This window comes from Mya arenaria, chromosome 14 (assembly GCF_026914265.1).
Source record: "Mya arenaria isolate MELC-2E11 chromosome 14, ASM2691426v1".
NCBI classification, from domain to species: domain Eukaryota; kingdom Metazoa; phylum Mollusca; class Bivalvia; order Myida; family Myidae; genus Mya; species Mya arenaria.
Genome location: NC_069135.1, coordinates 24,742,590 through 24,764,650, shown reverse-complemented (window position 1 = coordinate 24,764,650; position 22,061 = coordinate 24,742,590). Strand labels below are relative to the sequence as shown.

At 34.4% G+C, this 22,061-nt stretch overlaps 1 protein-coding gene across 2 annotated transcripts in view; it reads right to left on the bottom strand.

The window, feature by feature from the left end:
* Positions 1–21,796, bottom strand: part of LOC128218119 (serine/threonine-protein kinase TBK1-like) — a 29,234-nt gene extending 7,438 nt beyond the window's left edge. Inside the window, exons 1-13 of one of the 2 annotated variants that reach the window (XM_052925671.1) lie at positions 21,761–21,796; positions 18,703–18,855; positions 17,407–17,547; positions 15,895–16,024; positions 11,411–11,501; positions 7,952–8,042; positions 7,383–7,540; positions 6,935–7,045; positions 5,487–5,666; positions 3,247–3,452; positions 2,456–2,606; positions 1,140–1,314; positions 602–688 (exon numbers count right to left, since the gene is read on the bottom strand). In XM_052925671.1, coding sequence (XP_052781631.1) covers positions 602–688; positions 1,140–1,314; positions 2,456–2,606; positions 3,247–3,452; positions 5,487–5,666; positions 6,935–7,045; positions 7,383–7,540; positions 7,952–8,042; positions 11,411–11,501; positions 15,895–16,024; positions 17,407–17,547; positions 18,703–18,855 — 1,674 coding nt within the window. In that variant the 5' untranslated portion in view covers positions 21,761–21,796. Of the gene's footprint in view, positions 1–601; positions 689–1,139; positions 1,315–2,455; positions 2,607–3,246; positions 3,453–5,486; positions 5,667–6,934; positions 7,046–7,382; positions 7,541–7,951; positions 8,043–11,410; positions 11,502–15,894; positions 16,025–17,406; positions 17,548–18,702; positions 18,856–19,635; positions 19,757–21,760 lie in introns of those variants that run through there. The other variant, XM_052925670.1, reaches the window with a different exon arrangement.
* Between the last annotated feature and the right edge of the window lie 265 nt (positions 21,797–22,061).

Sequence of the window (22,061 nt, the reverse complement as noted above, 5' to 3'; positions counted from 1 at the left end):
TGTCAAAATATATCAAGGAGCTACGACGTGTAAACGTGTTTTGTTGCATTTTAGCCGATTCATACTTGCGCGTTGCATCAAAACTCTTGCCCATGTACTTTTGACGTTTTAAACTCATTTGACTCAAATGATGAAAACAAAAAAGCAAATGTTGTATGTACAGATAAAAATAGCCTTTATAAATGGGGTTTTCGATTCCCACGTCAAAAAGTACCAAAATATCGCATTGCGTTTTCAGCGTTTCACTTCACCGTTACGTCAACAAACGTGCGCCATGCTTAAGGGTATTTTGGCGCTTTTGTTATTTTGTAACCGAGGAATTTCATCACCAAATCTTATGGGTTTTTTTGTAATGACATGTAATTCCAATGAGATAAACATTATGACGCATAAAAATTAAATCTTTGTTTTTGTGCATTGGTCTATGTTTTTCGCTTGTATTTACATGATTGATATAGTTCGATTATTTTCCTCGAGTATCTATGTTAAATTAATTATTTAAAAAACACATCACTACATTATTTTTTATTTTAGCACTTGTTATAAATCAAAAATATACTTAAATATGAGGAATACATAATAAAACGCGCATTTCCATTACCTTAGTATAAAATTCTTGAAGGGCCTTGTCCTGCATACAAGTTGATAGTTGTCGAACAGGTTCCCGTATTCCCGAATGTAGACCAACCTGCCATAAATATCGCACGCGTTAAAATATATCTATAATCTTGTGGCAGATATACCTTACATTACGTAGTATAAAATAATATACTTCATATTGTAAAAATGGCATTTAATGAAAGCCCTAAATAAGCATGCGTTTGTCGTACGCATCACTGTTGTTTATAAATTGTATTCGTTACATGATGCATAATAAAACAATTTAAAAAAAAGTTGTTTTAGAAAATGGCGCTACTCTTTTGGATTGATAATGACAATTTTCAGGCAAAGTAAATTAATATTCATATTAGTACTATAGATATTAATAACATTTTGTTAAACATCCCTGTAACCACGGTTTTTAAATAAAATTCTATTACTTAACACCAAAATAAATATGCATTTTGATTGCAAACGAAATGCATTAAACGTGTTTATAGGTTAAATTGCCAAACGGCAAAAACAAAGCTAAAAACTACCTTTGATATTACATGGTCCTCAAAATGCATAGAGTTGTCTAGGGTGCTAAACAATTGCAGTAACAGATTGAAAGACTTTGAAAATGACTCCTGTCGGTAAAACATCTCCTGTAGAGTAATCCTCATTTCTGGGACGATCCATTCTGAGTGCCAAACGATGCGCTTCAGGAATCGCCTGAAAAATGATGGATAACTATTTTTATATACACAAAACCAATTCCTTTAACATTTATTTCCCCCAGGCGTAAAAAATCATCAGATCGCGGGTGAGTAAAATGATAATATCGTGTGAAAACTTGTGGGAACTTCTTCCATTGATCTGTCGCAAAGTCTCGGCCAGTTCTATCGATCGATTGCATTGTGTATCAGAAGTGACTTCACGTCAGTTTCTATCCTAAACACATTCCATTCACGCGATAAGATGTAGCAACTACTTTTGAAACTTCTTTTATGTCAATTTACCGCGTTTTTCCATAGAGGCATTGAAGTAGAGTCGTAAAATGGATAAATATGTTTTTCCTTACAGTTTCCTGCAGGCTGAACATGAAAGAGTATTTAGTAGGCAAGTAGAGGAGGACGGTACGTAGGACAGCACGTCCTCATAAGTTAACGCCTAGTAATATTGTATTGATGCTAAATATGTTCTGGGTTTTGTTTGCAATAAATATACAAGCTTTTGATGTGGTTGAAAATCTTATTATATTCTCTAGTCTAGTGTTATGTGTACAAATCGTCCTACTAAGTACTGGTATTTAGTAAAGTACTGATACTCTTTAGGTTAGTTCCGAGACCAAATTGCTTAATCAACATATTGTATGGCCCAAAGGGTGGCAATTATTAATCAGACCGACTATCCGTTCGTCCATAAGCGCGTCAGTCCGTCCTCAAAATTTCCGATAAACAACTTGTGACCAATAGATGAACTCTTTTAGAGGAAAATGGAACAAAGGTCAAGGCCATGGTAATCTTTAGCTTAATTTCGTTGGCGATTAATAACTGAAGAACGATGCACCCCAGGGACCTCAAACGTCGGAGGCAGGTTTTTCACAACCAGCAGATAAGCTCTAATGATCTGTAGGTCAGTAGGTCAAAGATAAAAGTCATGTGACACTTCTTGTTTCAGTTCTTTACGACTGTTATTATGATCTGAAGGTTTCTGATCAGGAAACGTTGAACGTTCAAATTCGTACTTAAGTTTATACTTTCATATATTACACGAACAAATGCCTAGCAAGATAAAAATATAAGACATAGCAATGTAAAAGAGCCAGGCATAGCTATCTTAACAATAGAGCTACGAGCAAACTATAACATACCTGAAGAGCAATTCGCCCTTGTATATGTGTTTCTGTTGTTCAAGACACCGATGGACTGACGTATGGAGCAGACATGCGACCGCTGCCGCCCGTTTGGCTGCGTGAGAGTCCAGGTCAAGATTGTCAAATCTCGAAACATCCGGAAACTCCGCTAGAAGTATTAAGGTGTAATAAATTCTTATTCCCTTAAAAGCATTAGATAGTATTCAAACTGACTTTTAGAAAACAAATCTAACAAATTGTCTGATACGTATCCTAATCTAAACAGTACAGTGCATATATGTTAATTGTATGGGGATGTGAACAAGAGCAATACAAAAACGTTCTACGCTAGCTGCAAGGGGTACACGAACTTGCGGATAGGCGAATGAACTGGCTTGCATGGTAGTAAAGAGAACTGGTTTATTTGAGCATTGGTTTCTCGAATCATGTTGGAAGGTGGATGTCATGATTGTAATAAAGCTATTTAATATGTCCCAAAGAGATATTGTTTATTAAAATTCGCATTCGCCCGAAAAGGATTTATTGACAAAATGTTTTGTTAAATTCATTCTGAGTGGGACGATGGACATATATATTTTCGAGGCTTCCGACTTAAAAGGTTCCCTTTTTAAAGTATTTCAAGAAGTCGTTGAACAAAGATTACATTATATGACGTCTCTTTACAGATCCTACATACCCAAATACGCAGATCGAATGTAAAACATCGAATAGCTGAAGCTCAAATTAATATCAGATATTAAAATATTGAGATCATGATCGTCGTGTTAATTTACGACAAGTATACTTACGGACATACATTAACATAAGTTTTCCAGTTTCCATGATTTGTTTATTTATCACATAGAGTCTTGCCCCCGTTATGGATTTCGGGTAGTTCTGAATTGGCGCTGTTTGGTCAACAAGATCACATAGCTCTGTATCGTGCCATAGAATTAACTGCTCCCCTGCAGATATGTCAGTCTCTGCCGCAATGCGCTCTTGCAGCAACGAGTACCTGCAAAAATGCAGCAGAGTTTTCGCAAACAGTGAATTCGCAATACATATGGGTTTTTTTTCCTGAAATTTAAACTTAGATGGGAGAATCATGTTGTCATGGTTTGAATAATTCGCCTTCTCACAACGATACATTTTTTATTGCAAGTTCGCCCGCTCCCTCCCATCTTTTCCGGCCAAAATTATACAAACAAAACCACTACTTAACCTCAAAGTACGGTACAGTGAGTTCAATATACAATGTAATACAGACTTACGGTCCATGCTATCAACGGACGTATCGTAAGTTCTGCTTTTCGAATTAATATTTCTGAGTTATTGTAACAGCGAAACTACGAGCTCTATTGGTCAGCTTTAGCAATGTTTTTTTGAATAAGCAACTTAAACTTTCGATTTCATTGTTGTGACGCTCACTAAATGATTAATTTAAAGTAATATTGCTATTCTATAGGTAATTCTTCGTACGCTCGTTGATGCCCATTGTCCACCATCGTCGGATACCCTCGATACACTACTGCGCTATTCTATGTTCTGCACCTTTGTCGATTCGGCTAGGCAAATCTCGTTTTCATGAATAAAGAATGAGCAAGTTATTGGTTCTGCAAGGAAACCTTTCCGGTAATTTGACTTTCATATATCTACAGACACTGATCATTCTACAGTTCACAGTATTTATTTAAATAAGTTGTACAAATGAAAATATCCAAACACAAAAATTGATCAAGCAAATACAATGAATAGATCAGAAAACATAGACATACAAAATGCCTAAAAGATAGTAGATATTACAGTCAGAATTGAGAAGAAAGCGTTAAGCTTATTCAAAGTCTCGCCTTTGTCATTCGTGCAGGCTGCTTTTAATATATTGTGGTTTTTGTAAACAAATGTGAGTGGTTAGTATATTAAATAATGAAAAATATTAAAAAGGGCTTGTTGTAAGTGATTTTGAGAAAGATTAGTTAAGTGTATGTAAAGACGAAATGAGAGATGTTGGACCGTTCAATGCGACGAGGTAGACACCGGCTTTATGTTCGTATTAAGAATGTAATGCTCAGATTATGTTCAACTGGCGGAGGACAGGTTTGGACATGTTTAAATATAGTGAAGTTCGACTGTTCCATGACGTGTTTGGAACCAAACAGAAGAAAAAGGGACGATACGAGTCTAAAAAAGATAATTTATGATATGTCACTATATAGTGGCCATCGGAAGAAGTAGTAGAAGGTGTCGTCAATTTCCCCCACACTGACGAAGAGGACTATTTACAATATATATTTTTTAAACAAATGCTGGTTCTAGATTGCTTCCTCCGTAGCTTTGCATGATAAAAACTCAACTTGACGATGTTTGTTTACATACGATAGTTTTAGTTACACATATATTTCTATTGTTGTAAGACGCTGAATTCGCAGATAAAATAGCATTCAAATATCACGTAGTCATACATATGTAAAATATTATCAAATATTCTGGGATAGACTACAGTACGCACATTTCATTGAAAATGCTGTTGTGTTGTGTTTTTTTTCAATCAAAACACGGAATTCGCAGAAAAAGGTTGTTAACATGAAATGCCACTGTACCACATCGAGGCTTAGCGAGGTGTGCTGTAACGTTTTCTTTTTCTAAATCGAATCACAACCAAACATTTGCGAAATGTTTGTACGGATAAAGATGTACTGTGATATACGTATATATGATAAAAGACCTACTTATTTTCATTGTAAAATTAAAATAAAATTATTACTATTATTATTATTCTTACTATTATTATTCTTCTTCTTATTATTATTATCAATTTTTCGGGGAAGGTCTGTCAAATTCACATTATAGTAATGTAGATGTTTTAACACCAAATTGGCTCTTAAATTGCAAATATTCAAGAAAACTACTGAACAAATGTTAACCATTTCGTTTCCTGCAAATGTCCTTGTAAATTAATAGATATGTGGTTACAAAATTAAGTTGTATGAAAATCCCCCTTCCAATTGTTTCTTATTCTAGACGGGGAAACAAGAACAATGTAAGTTCTTACGAATCCATTTTGTCCACATAGAGCGCACAGTGTTCCGCTGAGCAACACAGGAACAAGCGTATGGGAAGCATGGACGTCAGCTGACTAGCGGACTGGAAAAATCGCTCAAATGTCCACATCCGTTCTGCATCCAATTCCATAAGGCCGGCTAACATCGGCACCAGACGCCCTTGTAACTGCCTACCAAAGAGAAACGGGGATTGTCAAACTAATTACATGCTGAGAATAGATTCACGAAAAGATTTAAGTTGCAAAAATAGTATCGCGCCAGGAATCCTTTCATGCAATTAGACATTAATTATAGAAGCTCAATCAGATAACCATATTGTCTGCTCTTCCGTTACATCGCTTAAGTTTTGTTCATGAAACTAAGCCAAGGGCAGGTTTCATGCAAAGCTATGACGAAAAATATCCCCCTGAACCCTTATAATCTGATCAACATCAATAGTATAAACAAAATCAGATTAGACGAAACATTTGATGTTCCGTTTGACGACTTAAGCTTTTATATAAAATCAACCCCTGGACACGCCATACTATTGCAATCGATATCTTAACAGGGAGTGAAATATATCCGTAAACGAGTAATTTTAGTTATACGTTACCAAGTCGACTGAGCAAGACCTTTCGGCCATCATGTTGGACTGTTAATTAACTCGGATTTCAAAATTAAAAATCTTGGTGAAACAAGCTTTTAGATTTTAACGGATATTAATTGAAATGCCTTTAAGGGTACTAAATATATGTTTACATCGTTATTTAGTTTAAACAGTATGTTCTGTTGAAGTATACAGCGGCACAATGTGGAGAATTCAACATGTCCAACACTTACATTCTTTCTACCATGGTGGTAAATGCAATACTTAACGATGGTCAATCACAGCACTTAATTTGCATACACAACATGAATGAAACGCAAATGACGATCACGAAATGACCTTATGGCTTACTTAAACATGTGTTGTGTCTCAAGAAATTGGTTGAACAAACAAAATGGGAACTAGTGTGCAAACTTTTGGTAGTTTAATGTGTGTTGTCTCGTAACGTTTTGTTTGTTTTTTATGTTTGTTTGACCTTCACCGGTGTACCTTTAAAAAGGAGTTTTGTTTAAGTTGAAGGAAAGCAAATATACCTGCCGGTTAACGAAAAACTTGGATCACCTGGACAATTGGGAGGTTTCTGAAAAGCATGTTTACCTGTACAATTGGCTGATTTTCGGAAAGCATGTTTTCCTGGACAATTGACAGATTTTCGGAGAGCATGATTTCCTGGACAATTGGCAGGTTTTCGGAAAGCATGTTAACCGGGACAATTGGCAGGTTTTCGGGAATCTTGTTTACCTGGACAATTGGCAGGTTAACCAAAAGCTTTTTTACCTGGACAATGGGCAGATTTCCGAAAAGCATATTTACCTGTACAATTGGCAGGTTTTCGGAAAGCATGTTTACCTGGACAATTGGCAAGTTTCAGGAAGTTTATGACTCCACTGGATTGGAGCGTTTGAAGTAGTCTGTACACCGGAAATAGCTCCTTCAGGTTTTTTAGAAGTTATAAGGTGCCTTGAAAAATAAAACAATTGAGCTATATGCTGTTAGAATAAATGTTGTATCCTTTCACATATCATTCTTGGTAGTATGCCCAAATAATTTAAACAAAATTATATAAAGGGATATCAAATGGCTGTTAATTTCAGTTTCGAAAAACAGCGCGCGGTCAATAATCCAACGCAAGCAAAGCCGTTTCGTCAAGTTAAACAGTAGCCAACACACCATTGTTGTATTTTTCGTTGAACGCCTCTTGATCAAGCGAAATCAAATAGACGACATGGCAAAATGCATTCTTCTTCTAATTTGAAACAATTTGAACACTAAACTAAACCAATACAATTTGACATACATGGTAGCAGCGTTGTTACGTCCGCCAAACGGCTGGAACGGGAGCCTGCCAGTGATGACGTGGTACATCGTTACACCGAGGCTCCAGATGTCAACCGATGCGTCGAAATTCTGGGCCCCAGGTCGCCGCAACACGGCTTGTTCGTACATCCGTGGAAACTGGCGTTCATAATGAAGTTAACAGTTCTAGTGCATAGTTCAGTTTTAAGCAATTTTCTAGAGTTTCACGAATCTTGATTTGTCGCTTGTCGGGAGTGTCCGTCATGGTCTAGAAAAGGTTATCACGACTCTGACCATCTAGCACCAAAATGTGTTATTCAAAGTTTGTTTAAGTTAATACTTAAATTAACTTTTGCAATAACATTTAAGATGCATTGAAACCAACATTTGACATCCCAACTCATGCAATACGAATCGGATGTAAACATTTTACTGTTTGTCTTGTTATCTTCCAATAAAATATAATTTGCAATGAATATTGTATATTTCAATTTGCAGACCCAGCCTTAAGTGCATACACGGAGCTACACTAACATACTGTATTTTGATTTTAAAGGAGAAAAAACATACCAAATACTCTTCAGTCCCATAGATGGAGGTAAACGTTTCATCATCTTGAAGTTCACGTGCAGCACCGAAGTCAGTCAATTTATACAACGACCTGAATTCGAAAATTCAAGTTGGTATAGGTCGGTTTGGTACAGACTTCCGGTCAAAAAAACAGAGATAAAAACGTTATGTCTACCTACCTACCCTATTTAATTTTGCGATGTAAATGGAAACAAAAACAATAATGTTAGCCTAACGTTGTGTGCGATTTGTTCAATGCCTGTTGGGCCTGAAACATAGTGCTCTAGTGTCGCAGACCAAGGTAACGCGGTCCCAAACACCACGCAAATACCTCAAAGTCAAATCACAACCTCAGTGTCAACTCATTAAGCCACATAACATCAAACGTTTAAAAAAAGTAGTATATGTTCTTTACACTTTTTAAAAGCGCATTCTTATAAAACATACGTGGAGAAGATTCAAAGGAAAACAACATTCTACAGCAAAATGTAATATAGTACAACTTGTTTTTTAACATTAACTCAAAGTGCATTTTTAACTCGAGTTAAAAAAATTTTTTAAATATTCATCCAAATATTTTTATCGATACGTCTTATAACTTTTGATGTTATGTGGTAAAATAAGCTTAGATTGAGATTTGAATTAATATATTTGTGATATTGGGGTCCGCTCTATTTTCTGTAGATAGACTCTAACTCATGTGTAATTTGTAGGTACATTCATCTTAATCGATCTACCTTAAGTAATTTTGAAAAGTCCTCGATTGTCATTGGCGCGCCGCATAAATGCAAAAGAAACTCTCTTTTTTCTATTTACAATTGTTCAACCGCAAAAGCACGTAGTTTCCAATGTGGTATGAGATTTAATTTCATAACATAAAACATACACATCTTGAAATCAATAAATATTAAGAAAAATTGAGAGACTACACAATGGCCTTTAATTATACATATGTAAAAGTTGACAAAGATAACGCAAAATATGTAAATTTCAGCAAAAAAGCGCGTTCGAATTTGCTTATCGACGTCCTAACACAAAGTCATTTAGATCAGAAGTTGATGTCAGGTAGTTCCTATAACAATCGTGATTTTTGACGATTATTTGTTTTCACATTTTAATTAAAAGTCCTAAGTATGTATTTAATTGCCCTATATTGAAGACACGATGTAAGTTTCATAAACCAAACAGTACAATAAATCAGAAGTGGCGTATGTTGCGCGTGACTCATCTGGTATGGGGATGTCCTTTTTTGTTTTTTGAACGGAAATGAAGATTATATATAGGGTATATCCCTGTAACTTTCATTTCGTTACTTCAGGTTTTTCTTCACAATATCTGCATGGTTATTTTGTAATGGGTTGTTAAGTGAAAACTTAAAAGATAATTAATGCACACCGATATTCATGTTTCATCATCGCCATGTGATAAACCTTTACCAACTTACTAAATAATGCATTTATGGAAAATATCAATTTACGATAACTAGACTGTAACATATTTAATAGCTGAAAACGCATAAATATTAAATGGCTGGTGGATCCTTAAATATTTACGGAGTTCAACGATCGTCTCCGAGGAAGCGTTCGGGTGACGTTCGTAAATGCCCGTGACCTCATCGTGCATACTATTGAGATAGCACTTAAATCAAAACAGTTGCAACAAGATTATGAATGATGTCAAGTTCAGCATTTAGACATTTTACTTTACGGACAAACCGCGAGACAGCGAGAAGTGAAAATAAACTAGTAACTCTTTCGGACACGTGCGAATGCGACTAACTTGGACTCTCCCGAATAATCAAGAAAGTCAACGTAATATTTGGAAATAACATCGCAAATAAACTGCACGAATACAATAAAAAAGATACAAAACATATTTAATACCGACTATTCGGGCGATCTATTAATGTCTTTCTTTTTGCGAAGTATCTTTGTGTGTGCTGTCGTTACGCGTTGTGATTTCTGGTTGACATTCATTGTGCAAATTAGCATTTTCCGAACACGATCCGAAGATGGAGGGCTACTTGAAAGTACATTTCATAAGGTGGAAATACCGTGACTTCTGCACCTTTCTTTTAAATTTAACACGATATCCTTCTTAAGAACCATTGTTTTCGATATTTGTTCATCCTTTTCGATAAATTAAAACAAGTTTATCAGCGGTGGTACTGCTTATTTGGGAGCAAGAGTGCATCTTAAAATTATCAATGTCGTTCGAGGCAAGGACTAGTCCGCATACATATAACAGTTTGCGCAAAACAGAAATAAGTCAGACACGCATTGGTTTATTTGATTGTCAGCTGCTAACTAAACGATGGTCAAGCAAATATATTGAAGTTGCTTCATGGTGATATTAATTTTATTGTTGATATTTTAAGTCTCAAGGACGTTTGCGTAAAAACAATGTTATTGAATAACCGCCGTTATTACTTTGTTAGTCAGCTACATACGAAATGTTTGCCAATACACTCTTTTCGAGGACATAAGAATTATATTGTTTTTAATTTCCAAAGCAGCATTGGTCTATTATTGAAATTTGAAAACAAAACGAAGCGGCACAGAAGCGCGTGATTTCCAATGTGATATAAGATTGAATTTCAATACGTATTACATATATCGTACACCTATCGCACACACATACACAATATGACAACAACAAATATTTAGGAAATACGAGACAACGAAATGAAAATGATATAAAAATCATTGCAAACTATCAATCAACATAAAACTAAAGATTGAACTTCCGTGGTATGACAAGGTAACAATATTGCGGAGTAAGAATAAAAAAGAACCGTTAATCAATGACAGTAAGACGGATGGGAACAAATTGAAAAGCACACTACCTACAAACCTTTCCTGAAAGTTTGTTAAAAACTGCCATGGGTATACGCTATGGACCTAAGCCGCAGTCATAAAAACGGACCAAAAACAGCCCCCTCAGTTGGCGTATTAAAAGATACATGTATCGTCTATTGTTTCAATTCCAGGCTGATCAATCGCGTCAAGTATTTAAAACGGGCACAATATAGGTTTACGCTTGATAGATTTATAGATGCCTTATTGTGTTCAACTCATTTGACTTAAATGATAAAAACAAAAAATAATGCGATTCGTTTACTTGCTGTACAAAACAGCGATACATTGACGTTTAAGTAGGGCGATGTAGATATTAAATGGAAACCCTAATCTTAAATGCTAATATAATAAAACTGTAAACAATTTTTTTCTGATCATTAAATTCAAAAGAGACAAACATATAAATCCATTTGAATTAAAAACAGAATGCATCCACCAAGTGTAAACATATATGTTGCCCCTTTAAAACTTAGTAAACTATATTCAATTGTACGTAGCTTTCACATGTTTTAATAATGGCGTCGTGAATTTGGCAAAACTACGATATCGACAAGTGGGCTCGTGAAATTAGATCAACCTATAGGCTACAGTATGTACTTACCTGCCATCATCCGCAATGTATCGCATTATGTTTCCCGGCTTGATATCTCTGTGAATGTAGCCCTTCATACGTAGGTACTGCATCCCGTTCGCTAGAAATCGATAGATACAGATTATTAATTATGGTGATATCTTTATTATGTATTTAAAATCGGATCAGAAGTTTTGAACATAATAATGTTTAAAAAACACAGCCACTTAATCTTAAGTGACATAAGTGTGTGTGTTTTTTAAAAAAAGTTTTAACATGTTTTTAGGCATTATGTATATATTTAAACTCGGATCAGAAGTTTTGAGCAAAATAATGTATAACAAAAGCAACCACTTACTCTTAAGTGACATAAGTGTGTGTGTTTTTTAAAATAGTTTTAACATGTTTTATGCATTGGTATTTAAATTCAATTAAAAAACGCTGTTTTCAAGTTTAAAATAAGAAAGGATATAAATTGCAGAGTATTTTAACTTTTTAAGTGTTGTCCCGTCACCTTCGCTCTCGTGCAATATGGACTTCACGCAAGCAACTCGAAGTACTACAATTCCACAGATCAACCGACTAAAATAATATTCCCTACGCAGAATGTTGCTCTTCATATAATGAAGGGATATAAAAGTCTAGCCATCCATCTAGCCCAAATATTTGATCAAATTCCTTGTAACAACAGAGTGGTTTGCCCTCTAAAGCACAATTACTGATGTATATAAATGAAACATACGTCAGACAAAGCTATTTCTATCGATACTTTTTGCTACAATGTAGATAGTTCATGAAAAGCATGCATGAATCCTCATGCATACAGTAGGTTTTTTTTCTTTATTCTTCCACATAAAAAAATTGGCTTTCGGATATCCAATCCGCACCAAAAACTTATTACCTTGAAAAGGTCATTCTCGGTTTTACAATTTACTTTATTTTTGTGTTAGTAAGGTTGAATTCTAGGCGAGCCTGTAGATACATTTAAACTTTAAACATTTTAGACATTTTCAAACGTGAGATCTTACATTGCATAAAGCAACGTGACAAATCAAATACATGTGAGAAGCTACAATATAATTCACGTATCCGATTCAATGAGGTACATGTATCATTTCAATTGTATGACAATTTCAAGGATAGACTTTGCAACGTGAGATTTTGCATGGCGTAACGAAACGTGACGAAAGATATGTAAATTTCGTAATATATGACATTTCATGGATAGACATTCTTACACGAGAATTTCAATGCATAATGCAACGTGACGAAAGACATGTGCGAAGCTAGAATATGTGTAACGACTCAATGAGAGTTATTAGTCGGTTAGGTGTCCAAGAAATATACTGAAAATGTTCCATAAAAGCCAAATTGGTAACATTAATAGATATTTAATCCTCTTTGGAAAAAAATACTAGCGTAAGGAAGAAGAATTAATGTTATCATTTCGAATTTCATGAACATACATCTATACAATATATGGTAAAGAACAGAGAGACAGAAATAGTGCTATGTACCATCGGTTATGTTCTTATAATAAAGGACATGCAAAAAGGGATTGGACAACGAGGTTTTTTCCAACCGGATTATGGAAAAGAATGTTATATTGCACGTTTTGTTTTATTGAGTGTCGTGTTACATTTCGCATGAATTATAAGTGAGGGAATCTCGTTAGTGCAGAATGAAAACCTTTTTTAGAATATAAACCAGTGAACGTTTGTCATGTGATTTTTTATGTATTAAGTAACATTTTCATTTAGTTATTTAGTAACAAACCCCCTTTTATGAGGTCATGGTTATTTTTTGAAATTTAAATTGAATTGTTTTAAATTGTAACATGCAATTTCATTGGAAGAAATTTTTGCTCGACCTCATTAATATTCATGAAAACGATATTTTGTCAGTCAATCAACTTATGGTACTAATTATGTGTAAACGGATTAAAGAACTGGGGTTGAAAACAATGGGAAGCCGAAAAAGATATGGTTCTGAATGTGAATGATGTTTTAATGCATTTGGAACAGATGAATTGTTTATAATGTCTTACATTAAACTCGTATTTGTAACCTGGACTTGTAACTGAGCAATGATACTCGACTGATCAAATTTCTTTATGGTCATTTAAATATCATAATTAAGTACATTAGTAGTCTGAAATCGCTGATTGCAGAAGGTATTGCTCATCCCGATTTTTGAGGTGAATTTTTTTAAAGACTCGTCAAATAAAAAGTTTCCAGCAGCTGGAAAAGTACTTGCCTTCTGGTTTTAGAGGATGAATTCTTTACAATAATATAATGTTGAAATATGGCGTCCTTACATAACTAAATTTTCAGTCCTTTGATTTAATTGAAAATTTGCAGATCTTTAAAATATTGTTTTCATTCGTTTGGTTCACTCGGAATGTTTAAGCGTATAACGTCACTTTATTTAATATTTAACTTAGGGTTATAATTTCGAAGGAGAATTTAGCAAATATATATTGTCTTTTTATTTTTAATAATGTTTTCTTTGATTATTTCAAACCTTTTATATGTTAACTGAAAGGCAGACTGTGTGGGAATTTTATAGTTTCAAACAATATCTGCATCATATCTTTGGGAAGTGTTTTGCATTAGGTACTCTGAATTGTATTTCTTCGTCTGCAGATAAGAGTTGGGATCCCTCCCTTATTATAGAAGTAATTGGCGTTTACCTATTAGTTTTACTATCATTTATTTAATTCTTAAGTTTCCACAAGTTACAGCATTCCTTGATGAGTTATACCATTTACGTTTTTACTTTATTGGGAGTGCTTGGATAACCCAGTGTTGTTTTATATAAACATATGAAGAGTGTTGTTTGTGGAGTTTTGTGTTGTTTTTCCATGTTTCTGGTTTGTGAGTGTTTGCTTTTGTGTTCTATGCCATTGGCGTTGACCCTGTGGCGTTGACCCTGTGGCGTTGACCCTGTGGCGTTGACCCTGTGCCATTGGACAGGCTTTATGTTTTCACTGTCGACTACTGGACTTGTTTCTGTAGATGTTCATATAAATATTGTAATTGAGCAACTATATACGCTATTTGTAACTTGGATTAATCAATGAACTTCTTAACCGCATAGCAAGCGTTGCACAAGAAAAACTATGACCTACTTAATTTGCTTCAATCATATCACCGTCGGAATCCGGATGTTCCCGGTACTCGATTACGCACTGCGCTTTATCATTCTTTACTACCTGATTCAGTCTATAAATACAAATTTGTATTTTTTTTGCTGTTTTCTATCAATTTGTCATGGATAGAGCATTTCCCCGGTCAACAGTATGAACTGTTTCCTACTCGCGCTATGGCGTCATTCGAATTTCCTAATCATATTTTAGACGGCATTTCATTAACGTTTTTTTAATGTTTTACACTTTGTTCAAATAAAATTTTGATGAGGTAATAAAACAATCATTTTGTTTTTGTTTAGATTAACTTTTGATTAAGTAATAAAACATTTATTTTATGGTTATTGGTTATTTTTTGTCCCTTTTCGGGGATGATATTTCGAACTTTTGCCGTCGGCCTATCGAATACCCCTACGCCATGGAAGAACATTCATGGTCTTGACTGTTGCCCAATTAACCATGAAATAACTTTACACTGTTAACCGTTGTGACTGACACAGTTACAAGGTTAATTTATTGCCCTCATACCCAAATTATTGAAAGTGTCCATTAAGAGTGCGAGCCGCAATATATGAATTATTTGCCTTTAGTTGTAGTGTTGTTCAATATTGCCAAACTTTGTGCAAGAAGTAGCGTGCATATATTGAAACATCTGCACTTATTTTATACAAAAAATAGTGCATACACCACAACATAGTTAACAGTGTACGATACCAAAGAAGTAGTGATAACAAATATATATTGAGGTTAACTGTAACTATGTTTGGGAGTGTGTCCTTTCATTTCGTATACAGATTAACTCCCATATCGTTACGGTAACCAGTAGGCGGAGCTTAACCGTTCAGTTACTAGCATGCGGATAAAATGAAACGTTATTCACTTAAACCGCGTGCCAGTTATTAAACAACAATGTAATAACATAACGTCACCAATACACCATCAGGATTGAAGTTCCCTTCGTGTATAAGTTCACTAACTCGGGATGACTGTGCGGTAACTAATAGATATAAGTTACTTTACTAAAAAATACATGTCCGAAAAAAAAAGACAAACTCTCACTTCCCCACTCCCACTTAGCATTCATTAACAGCGATAGGTCAATACTGACGCACAATGTCGTAATGAAAAATATTATAAAGCATGGAGGGCGGTTGTTTTCGTATGTGTTCGTATTAATGAAATTCATTCCGCAAATGTGCTAATGAAGAGGCTTCAGAATAAAGGTTTCTAAAGATGGTAATTAATACGTAAAACTGTGAACTACGTCATAAATGTCATGAAGACACCATCGAAAACGACAATACAAAATTCATGACAATGACTCTACATGCGTTTTTCTAAAAAGATACGAATTTAAATTAACAACCTATATGTTTTAGGAAGAGTAGGAACTCCGTCTCTGGGAAGCCATATGCGTATTGTGGCTGCTCCAGCATGGAGTACAGGGACCCTCCGCTGCAGTATTCCATCACCAAAACCTCGTTTCCGGTACTCGTCTGAAACAGCATGGAATTGAGTATTACAGTATCACTGAAAAGACTACCCAGAATACGCTTTTAGGTATCCGTCCTATGAAAACGTAAAAATACGCTTGATCACCCTATGTGTTTTGGTATCATTTGAAAAAGTTTCATGTGCAGAAAACGGATATACAAATAGTATACCTGACTAAGATAACAAACTCGCATTTTTTTTGTCTTGAAATATTGCATAATAGGTCATACAACGTCCGATTTCAGTTGAAATAGAGAACAAATATACAAACTGCAAAAGCGTTTGTCAAATACATTTTTGGTCAATTATTTTCCATATTAGTAATCAGTCAGCAATTAACTTTTAGCTGATACCAACATTATATGGGCTGACCAGGAATGATTATTTAACATTATAGCTATGGAGATAGAAGAGAACTAGGTTATTGTGGGTCGGATATTCCTTATGAAGTTGGGGCAACCATTGCGGCCTTTCGATCTAACTTCCTTCAATTGACTCAAACAAAAGGCGCTGAATACATTGTTCAACAACTAGATCGTACTTTCATATCGCTTTCATAGAAGTACCTAAAGAGACAGTAAGGTCGGCCACTGAAAATTTAACACCAGTTTCGAATACGTAACTTATTTAGATTTCTTCCCAAAAAGTTGATGACTTTACCTAGTTGGGGATTAATTTTGTGCCCCTACAGTTTTGGCCAATCATAGTTTGTGTTACAGATTTGCTTTGGCTTTGGTTGAAAGTGTTGAAGTCGGGTCGGTATAAGACGCAGCGACTAACGCAGCCAATATAATGATAAATCATTATATTCTAACGTGTGGATACGCCAGAAATAACATAGATATCAAACCAAAGAAACCAAAGGTATTGTCTATGTTGCAATTCCATTGATGTTGAAGACGAAGTTCATTTTGTTCACTTTTTCTCTTTGTCTTGATGTTAAAAATGTAAAAAGTGAACTGAATCCCCAACAACAAACTGTTGATAGTCGTTTAATCGCGAATATCCAACTGGAAATGGTGGGATAACCACAATAAACCAAGACAAAATCTAAATCCCCAACTACCAATGAAATTAACTGGGAATAATCTAGTAGCTGAATACTAACATCAACTGGCAACTAACAGGTAGATGAGTATTCAAATAACCAACTACCAACTATCTCCCAACTGTACCTTCATAGCAATTCCGGAAAGGTTCTAGAGCAATTAAATTAAGAAACAGATAAATAAATTTCGCTTTCATTTCTTGCCATGGTTTTGGGTGAGATCGGTTTTGCTAGTTGAGTTGCTTCTGGTGTTGTTGTATTTTATTTACGGAAGTGTTGATTTTGTCTAGTCGTTGTCGTAGCTGTTGTCGTTGTTGATGGTGTTACCGTACCTACCTCAGTTTCAAGAGCAAGCAGTTTGACGATGTTCTCATGTTGTAAGGTTCGTAACGAGCCAATCTCGCGTTGTCTCGTTGTGGTCATGTGATGCGAGATTCTCTCGTAAAACACCTTAACCGCGCAGACGTCACCAGTCGTCTGCAAAACAGCAATAAATGAAAATTATTAAGGAAAAAAAATCAATTGCAAGCATAATTATATTCAGTTGAAGAAAAGGGAGGTAATAAGACAATTAGTATAGACAGATTAAATCGGCAATTTTTCACGAAACAACATTGATAATTGTTCATTCGAAAATGCTTGCATCACATTTATATTAGAAACAGGAGCTAATTTTTTTCATGTGAATTTTCTTTGAAGATGTTCAGTATATCTCCAAATTTTTGTAAAAAAAAGCACGGCGTCGTCCTTTGTAGGACGAAACAGGCAACTGCCATGCCTATTGTTACAAATAGCTACGCCCACATATCTACCTCATAAGCATATAGCGAGTCACTGGTCAAGTTGGTGTAACCCTTGGACATTCCCATACTTTTTAATCATAGTTATATACACATTTTTTTCTCTAATTATTTAACCCTAAAACATACTTGGCCTTTAAATTTACAAATGTTATAGATCATTCATTAACGTCCTGTAAAGTGGTCTGCCCGATCTATATATTGCACAAACGGAGTTCCCCATTTCATTCCAAACAATCATGGTATAGTCCGATATACATTTCGAACTGATTAAGTTTAAACATCGTTGTTCAGCTATATATCAAACGACTCTCAATGATACTGTGCCCCAATTAAACTATTTTAAAATATTTATGAAAATCGAATTGTCAGTATAATTTAAAGTGTTTCTAGATAAAAATGTGCATGTATTTATATTGAGTTGTATTATTAATCAATCTGTAGTTTGTCTTCTACAGCCAGAACTCTTTAACTTTATTCAGTGAGAGTTGCTTGAACAATTGATTTAAATTGATTTAAGATTAACATTAAAACACAATCGAATGAAAGACTTAATACACTGTATAGGAACATATTTCCGGCTTATGTTTCCAGTGACAAATAAAGAAAAACAAAGGACATAATGATGATCTTTCAAAATTAGAGTTATTTGTAAGGATTTTTAGTATTTTTTGTAAAAAATATCAAATATGGACTAATGGGCCGCCTGAATGTCTGTAGTTTAAGAAGATATCCCGACTGTTTTCATGGACTAAAATCATGCATTGATTAATAGAACGTTTTACATAACTAAATGAAACTATTGTGGTTCAAATTTGGACCAACTGCATACCTTGTGCCTCCCAAAGAAAACCGTGGCTGTTGCCCCGCGTCCCAGGATATCTGCCGTATTCCAAGTATAGTTGTCTGTGTGTTGCAGGGAACCAGTCTTCACCTGTGCATTTCCCGGTACCCCACCTCCTACGCCACCTGTTGGTCTGAACATCTGAAAGACGGGATCCGGATTCTAAACTTTTTCATAGAAATATAAGATTGAATTATCGGCTATCTTGATAGTAAGGGGACTTGTCCAGTCTTTGGGAAATTGTTGCCTGTGCCACTTGTTTGGGGAACCAAGTCTTCGCACACAGATGCCTATTTTCCTTCGTGTTTGTTTCAGTCAATCAAGGGGCACAATTCCAAAATGAAATTAGCCAGGATCATAATTAATATTACTTTCTAATGCGATTATTTTAACAACAAGTTTCATTTAATTTGTTTAACGCTGTGTCCAAGCTCTTGTCAACATGACAACGATTATGTACAACGCAAACCACACAACAACTAAGCTGGTGACACCAAGGCTTCGACAAAGAAACTTTAAGATGCGTTTAAATGCATAGCCTAAAGAACATAGAACATATTTTAACATGCAATGCATTCTTACTAATGACAAGCATTCTCATTGTTATAACAGATGAATCGTGTAACACTTGTAGTCCGTAGGTTTGAATTATGATCCCAGTTATGACAGTTACGTAAAATACATTTGAAATATTTTAAACATGCAATCCAATCCATGCACTCTTAAAAATGACAAGCGCTCTCATTGTTATAACAGGATGAATCGTATAACATTTGTAGTCCGTAGGTTAAAATTATGATCCCCATTATGAATGCTCGGAAAAACATTTCGTTGTACAAATAACTTTATAAAAGCATTGATTAGCAAAATAGGAACTTTAAAAATTCTAGCAATAAATGAATAAATGTAAAATAAACTTACGGGAAAGAAACTGCACTATTACGCTTTGCAAATCGGCTACAGGGAAGAGGAAGCATTTTGACAGTTCAACTACAAAGTTGACTAAATGTATAAACTTTTCAGTTGAAGTGTTAATACAAGAACGATTTAAATAACCTGAAACGGGGCAAACTAATTAAAATTGCATGTATTTGTTTCAATTCCCAGGATATCATTCCCATGGCCAGAGTAATTAGGGGTATAATTACACTAATTGGACCACAATGATTGAAAGTAGAAAAGGGAAATTAAAATAGTTTTTATGTCGTCCAGGAAGTTTGGTATTGGCTAATAAAACTAATGTATCAACTGATCATTAAATAAACAAATAGTTTATACAGGATCAACTTCCTTATTCACTTACGTCTTAATTTTGAGTTAGAGAACCAAGACCCGAAAATACAATTATTCGTTGTATTTGTTATACTGGCCATATAACTCCGTGTTTAGCAATTATTTTCTCATTTTCTGTAAATAATAACTATATCAAAGATATAAAATTATTCTGAAAGTCGCTTTTCTGAAACTGAGTTTTATGGAACTTTCAACATTTACTTGCCAGTTTTACCAATATTGCCTTTCTTATAACAATTGTACTAAACAATTAAGTACTTTTAGTTTTGAGTATTGAGTCTCAAAATCAGACTCAAAACGTAAGTGAATATGGACCTAAAACTTCATTCCATTCTTGGCCTAAAAAATGCATTTGGTTTGGGTTACCCGACCTTACCTACGAAATAGGCACCGACCCTACAGTTGTTATGGTCAGTTTTTTGTTGTTGTTGTTGTTGTTTTCAGGTGTGTGTTTTAAAATGTAGTTTAAAACCTTTAAAGCTGTACAGAATATAACTGTAACACCATTCACCAATGATGCTCTAACATTAAGCCTAATAAAAACATGAAATCGAATAAAATGCATTCCTACCCTTCACTGTTTTTTTGGGGAAAAAAAGTGAAACCCTGACACTTGATACCATTTTTGTTTAGCCCTATAAATGCTGACTGAAGTCAAGTTGGTGAACAATTCGGTAAAGGTTAAAAATAGCACATTCTGAAATCGTAAATGTAGTTAATTTATCATAATTGTAAAAATGATGTTTCATCAGTCCTGAGTCTAATATTAAGACTGACGTAATTATAATGAGTATGGTTTCTTATAAACGTACATCATAAAAATAACATATACGTGAACGATTCTTTTACAATTCCACTGGCCTATTCATTAAACATAATATCCATCGTTTGTAAGGGTAAAAGTGACTATTTGTTTTTTTTGTTTTCTTTTTCAAATAATGGGCTGAGCCTTTTGTTTACGTGTCCAGGCTTATCACATCATTTGTAAGGCGCTTAAAATAACACTGATGTATTTTTCTTACGAAATATTTAAAATATTTTCTTCTAAGGTGTCAGAATATGTAATCTTAATTATTCTGTGTATTCAAGAACACGTTCCTATACCAGGAAATCCATCATCCTTGTTATAACCGTTATTGGAGCTTCGCACGTAACTTTAAATACTAATGTATATATAATGTATGCAAAAATAATAATTATAAATTATTTGAAATAAAATAAGATCTGTACACATAATGTGTTGCAAAAAGAATAAAGTTAATAGCTTTGCTTTAACAAACTCAAATATTGTATTGAGAATGCATAATTATTTCATAATTAAGTTCAAATCAGCGACAATCAAATAGAAAGCGAAAGTAGGAAACCCCCGTTTGCCAATGATATTTATATTTAGATATGCAAACAGGGATAATTATATAAACCTTACTATGAAAACCTTTCAGTTTGCACGAAAATAATCAAAAAGATAATACCTGCAGATGAAACAAACACAACTTTCTATGAAAAACATAAACGAACTTTAATGAGCAAATGTATTTTTCAGCGAAAACACTAAAATATTAAGTAGGTCAATGTACATGGCTGCGGTTTTGCATTTAACTGTATTGTAAATCAACTTGTGCAACTGCGATCAATTAATCATTTAAATATAAATTTGCTAAATATTGTTACAAATAAAGTGAGCATCTTTATGCAATGTCAAAAAACTTAATCAACTGTGTTAAACTAACTTATATATTATAAAATAGCCTACCTTCACTTTGTTTACATTTTCGATCTCCCCCAGACGGGTAATTCCCGTACATTTCGCGTATCTATTTTTATACTATGTCTAGCGTTATTTAAATGGCTTAGCTATTTGTTTGATATATAATCAATATCAGTTTAGATATAGCATCGTTTCATCTAAAAGTTTAACAAATATAATCATGAAAATGTTCTGTAAATCACCCTCTGGGCTTTTTTTGTATATATGCCATGGTTTACAATTTCATGATGTAAGTTAATTCAAATATAGTTTTTAAAATGTGTCTGTGGAGTTGTGCACCTTTATA